At 44.8% G+C, this 5,952-nt stretch overlaps 1 protein-coding gene across 1 annotated transcript in view; it reads left to right on the top strand.

Moving 5' to 3' along the window:
- The first annotated feature begins 978 nt into the window (after positions 1-978).
- Positions 979-5,952, top strand: part of LOC112139067 (phospholipid phosphatase-related protein type 4) — a 24,219-nt gene continuing 19,245 nt past the window's right edge. Inside the window, exon 1 of the mRNA XM_024261764.2 lies at positions 979-1,935. Within this exon, the coding sequence (XP_024117532.1) occupies positions 1,864-1,935 (72 nt within the window). The 5' untranslated portion in view covers positions 979-1,863. The remainder of the gene's footprint in view (positions 1,936-5,952) is intronic.

Genomic DNA, 5,952 nt, shown 5'->3' with positions numbered 1-5,952 from the left:
GTTTTGATGGTTTTAATGAGTCAGAGTCACAAGCTAGAAAGAACTCTTAAATAAAAATGATTAACTTTCAACCACTATGAAACAGACTATTAAATATTGCCTCTAAGTGATAACAATTCAGAGTTTTTATTTTTGTGAGTGTTTTTAAATGTTAAGTATTTTTCTGTTTTTGTGTGTGTTTTTTTTTGATAATTGTTACAGTTTCACCTGAGAGAACCATCAAAATCTAGTCAAGATTAGATCAAATATTTAAAACCATTGAGACAGTGGGAGATTGAGTCTTTGGTTTCATCAGTGTCAAAGGCAGCTGCAGCAGTCAGGAGACTCAGCTTCACAGAGTGGCTCTGTTTGGTGTCTATTTACCGGCTAAAGGCAACTGGAGCTGAGCAACATCTGAAAAGTGAGCTGCCAAACTTCAAACTGCAGCAAACGTGTTGATCATCTCCATTATTGCAAACAAGCCCTCACAGTGTGTGCTGTTGAGCAGGACTGCACGGTGGAGCAGTGGTTAGCACCTTAGCTCTACAGCCAGAAGGCCCTGTTTGAATCCCAGCAGCTTCTGTGTGGAGTTCTCACAGATTTGTGGGTTTCCTTCAGGCACTTCTGGCCTGTGCCTGTGCAGGTATAGCCAACCCTCAACCAACACTATCTGGGATAGGCTCCAGCATTCAGATGCAGAAGGTTTGGAGGGCAGAGGGACTTGCAGCCATTTGCTTCTCCCAACTATTTTCAGTTTTCCTGCATAAGAACATTCAGCGCAGAAGTTGATGAGGCTTCCATTCCATTATTGTAACATACTGCATGCTTGACATTAGGTGTCAAGCAGATCAGGATGGCAGTCATACAAACACAAACAAGTCATGAATAATACATGAAAGTTTCGTTATTGTGGAAGAATCTAAAAATAAAATCACATACATTTTACTGAATAACTACACAAATTTAAATAAATCTAAAAATAAATAGCCCTTTGGTGAAGCGGTGAACAGTGGTGAATTGTTCAAGATGTGCCCTGCCTTCATTTACTAATTGCTGGGATAGGCTCCAACAACACCGGGATTCCAAAAGGGATTAGAAAATAAATAGATGCACGGAAAATTAAAACAAACGGTGGTGTAGATAGTGGTCAACCTCTGATCCCAGGTTTGGTTCCAGCCCTGCCTGTCCATGTGTTGGTGTCTTTGAGGACACCTGCGCCCTTGCTGGTGCATCAGGAATCCTGCACACCTGCGGAGACTAAACCGCTGAGGCGAGAGGATGCACTGCGGGAACCAGCCAGCGGAGGACGACAGAGAGACAAATCCATTCATATGTACATGCACGCTCATAGATGCGTCGTCGGAGTGTTGATCAATTATTTGACCTTTTATCAGTACGTGTTTTTTCACCGCGGCACGTGTCCTCTTGAGTCGTTCTGTTAGAACAGAACCGAGCAGAGTGCAGGCATGATGCCGGCCTGCAGGGGGCGTGCTGGGACCCGCTGGGACTGACTTTCCAGCTAAAGCGAGAACAAAATCTTATCTTCAAAATGAAAAAGAACCGAACCGGAAGTCAGAGCAGAGCCTGGAGCAGCTTTGCCTCTATCGGCCGGAGCGCCGTTCATGTTGAGAGAAGCCTGTCACGTGACAGTGACAGGTCACACAGACATTCATGTGGGTGCGCCTGCGCTGCAGCTCCATCCTCTCGGTTTGTAGTGGGTGGGGGGACTTGCTCAGAACCGAGCCGCGGGTCTCCCTCGTCCCCTGACTGATGCCGGGGCGGTGCGGCTGAGTCCGGATCGAGCAGCTGTGTCTCCAGCGTCCTGCCGCGCGCCATGGAGCGCCCCTGATCCACCGATCTGCGCCGACACTCGGAGAGCTGACCATGACTGCGCGGGAGAAGGGGATGCTCACCAAAGACAGCGTCAGCCTGCTGCCATGTTTCTATTTTGTGGAGGTGAGTTTTCGGTCCACGCGCAGGGCGCAGCGTGGATGGAGCTGCAGGCAGCCGCTCCGAGGCGCGCGCGCGCAGCTTCCCAAAGCAGGAGCTGTCATTTATGCCGTTAGTTTGAGTCCGTTCTGGTGTGTAGACTGAAGACGATCTGAATCTTAACGGAAGCCTCTGCAGACTCTTGCTCTGCCCTCTTCCTGAGGTCCCACCTCCCGAAGGAGAGCAGCGCCTAAACCTCCCGATGGCCCTCACCAGGAGCACAGACAGACAAGTCATGATGCAGCTGTGAGGAAGACACTTCCTGCCGATGGTGATGATGGTGCATGAGAGGAAGGGTCGACAGAAACACGTCTTCTTCTGATGCTGGTTCAGACTAACTGATGAAATGAGGAAACAGGCTGAGCTCTCTCTGTGGAGCGGGCTCTGCACACGTTATGCATGCTCCACTTCTCTGCTGGCCTGTCACACTCAGACTGGCCTCATGAATTATGGATCCCGCTCTGATGCAGATGGGATGGCAGCAACATTTCCATGCATGTTTGTCTCAGAAAAAGATTCAATCAGTGTCAGCGCGTCAGTGCAGCTGAAACACAAATGTCAACTTCAGCTGCTCAAACCGTCGAAGGTGGGCGTGCTCTGGCGGTTCTGGGCCTGACTTCCACAGACAGCAGGGCCAGTGGAAAGTGGGTCAGTGTGTAGCCAGTGGAGTATGGAATGGAGCCCGCTCCAGGTTACTGCACGAGTGAGTCTCCCTCAGCAGAAGCAGAGTGGATCTGCTCCACCATTGAGATGCTTATGACCACATTTAGGGCTCCCGTGTCTTAACCTGCAGAGCCTATGAAGCATGTTCAACACAACCAGCAAAATGACAGACATGAGGGGAGCCATCAGCCTCAAGGTGCTCCTCCTCAAAGCTAATTAAACCCTTTAACACTGAAGCTCCAGTTCTATGTTCTTTGATTTACTGTAACGTTTAATTATTAACATAATTATTCCAGTGGATCCTGAATCCTTCACAGTCTACTGGATTTATCGTGTTCTTTTACAGTACGTTAACGATTTTCTGTTTGAGCGTCACTGATGACGCCTCAGGTGGTAAAGGGTTAACAGAAGTGTGTGAAGGGCTGAAGAAACACAAAAGATAAGATGTGTGTGATTAAACCAAGAGAGAGTTTAGAAATGATGGAAAATGAGCTGCAGTTCTGAGAGGTTTCATGCTTGTCTGGTTTCACTTTGAGCATCAGTTTGATCCTCTTTGATTGTGGCCTAGTGTCCAAACAAGGGCTGTGCCTGCTGATCATAAAAGCTGCATCTGACCCCACACCCCAACACACATTCACATGGGAAAACAGTGACCTGCAGTCGATGGTTGGACTTCACACAGTTCTGACTCATTTACCCCAATGTTTTAGCCCAGGGGTCGGCAACCTTTAACAGTAAAAGAGCCATTTGGGCTCGTTTATCAAAACCTAGAAGGAGCTGCATAGTCTAATGTGATCTTTTTTTAAATGTGTGACAATAGCTGAAATAACTTATTTTCAAAATAAAAGATGCTCTGTGCCAAACATGATCATCTCAGTGCAGCTCTGGACACCTAGTAACCAATGTAGTGCAGCATTGGATAATATGTGCTTTAATCTTATGAAAGATCAAACTTTTCACCAAAGTTTTTCTTTGCATATCAAATCTGTTCATTCTGGAGGTAGAGTTGAACAAACAAGACGTCTTCAGGTCAACAGGATGTAAAAACCTACAGAGTTTATCATCTATGTGAACCTCAGACACCAATTTATACATTTAACTCATCTAAATCAAATGAATGCTAATTACTTTAAAAATTGCTATTTTATTTTATTTTTATTTTTATTTATTTTGTTTCTTTTTCTCCTCTTTGTCCTCAGCAGTCTTACTCTGCTGGGTTTTGTTATTTTAGTTTGAGGTTGGATCTTGGTAGTCTTAGTTTTCAGGCTTTGTTTATTTGTTTTCTTTAGGTAGTTTTGGTTATGCAGCCATTATCAGGAGCTGCTGACTCTGACTTTCGACATGGCTGGGTCAGCAGTCTCCATGACTTATTTTATGTTTGGCCAAAGAGCCTCCATGGAGAGATAAAAGATCCACATGTGGAGGTTGCAGAACCCTGTTTTAGGTGATAACATAGTCACAGTGGCATCAGTGTTCGCTGAAATGACCACAATGACAACAACACTGTTGAATACAAAAATGCCAACACTTGGAGTGCAACTGTAAAGAATATGCAGGTGGGAATCCAACTACCAACCTGCTTCATCAGCAGCCTCACCCATCCATCACATGACCCACACCAGCTCATAGGATGCAGCCCAACATCTGTGAGACGTTTTATTCACAGCTTCTGGCAGCGTCACCGCGGATTGAGAAGGTCAGGCGACCAGGGACAGGGCAAAGATTCAATCAGCTTAACGGAAAAGATCCCAATGCTAAAGAGAAAATCAGGTGAGACTGAGGAGAATGACAGTGTTAGCAGATGTAGGGCAACAGAACGTCACTGCTCAACACCATCTCCCACAGGAAGCCGAGCTCTTCAGAGAGAATGAGGAGAACCACTCAGAACTGCAGCCACTGCACACGTGAGTGAGTCTTCCCTGTAAAATGCTGCATTTTGTCTGGCTGAACACTTTGAATTAAACTAAAACGGAGAACACTCATGCAATGGTTGTGAGCTCATTACTGTGGTTTACATGTAACGCCCGCTGAGCTTCTTCATCACAGTACAGGTCATAGTGCTGGGCCGAGCACATGAACTGTGAGCAGTGAGGTCAGGCTGTTTGTTTTATGGATCAGCTGTCTGTTGGTCTCTTATAGGTCATTATTTATCGAAGTTTCCTGCAAATCCAACCAATTCCTGCACATTTTTCCTGACAACTTTGTCCAATCACCACAACTTTGCTGCAACTCACCAGTCTCTAATTTTCCAAAGGTTTCTTCATCAGACACCTCGCTCACTTGACTGGGTGTGTTTTGCCTTTTCCCACAGTGTCTTGCATCAGTCTCTGTTGTGAGCCACCACTGTATGCATAAACAGAATGAAAAGCATCTCAATGCAAAGCCAGCTTTGTGTTTGCTGTGACTGCGTTTGGGTGGCATTCCCGCTCCTCCAAATGTGGGCCGGGAATTCTCCACTGATTGGGATTTCATGCTGCTTGAAGAACAGCAATGAACTCAGAAGTCTATTCGCTGGAGTCTGTCCCAGACTGAGAACCTTCTGACTGCTCATTGTTTTGCAAAACAGGTGACTCTGGGATTACACATGAAACGTGAATTCATCTTGAAGAGCAGCTACTCCTTCTACTGAAGTTTAACCCTTTAACACCCGGGGCGTCGCCGGTGACGCTTAAACACAAAATCTTTAACATACTGTAACTTTTCAACCGTTAACACGATAATTCCAGTAGATTCACTCAGCTTGTCGAGCCTACTGGAATTATCATGTTAACGGTTGAAAAGTTACAGTAAATCAAAGAACACAAACACCGGAGCTCCGCTGTTAAAGGATTAAAATCTTGGAGACATTTCATTCAATGGCCTTTGGCCTGATGTGAGCTGTATGTGGTTTCCTGTGAACTTTTCTTTGGCTACTGCATTTTTTAAATCTATTTTTAATTTTGCAGCACCTGTCGTCTGTAAAATATGTTAAATCACTTATCAGAGTCGAGCCCTGGGGGCCGGATATCTAACCCTGCAGATCATTTCATTTTATTGTTATAAATGGCCCGATGTTATCTTGAGGTAATTTCTAACTTATGTAATTTTGACAAAATATATTTTATGGAGAGTAAAATATTGAAAGTTATTTAAGGTTTAAGTTAATTTATTCTGGAATAATATTCCTGCCTTTTATCATTCATAAATATGTTAAAAAGTTACAGTTTTTAAATGTAAAAAATTGGCATCGTGCTAGCTTTTTGGACTATTTTGGCATTTACTACATTTTTTTAGGCTGTTTAGGAGTTAGGCTAATATGTACAGACTAGTTGTTTTGGGTAA

This window comes from Oryzias melastigma, linkage group LG20 (assembly GCF_002922805.2).
Source record: "Oryzias melastigma strain HK-1 linkage group LG20, ASM292280v2, whole genome shotgun sequence".
NCBI classification, from domain to species: domain Eukaryota; kingdom Metazoa; phylum Chordata; class Actinopteri; order Beloniformes; family Adrianichthyidae; genus Oryzias; species Oryzias melastigma.
Note: the sequence above shows the minus strand (reverse complement) of the source record. Positions and strands in the feature narration are given on the sequence as shown.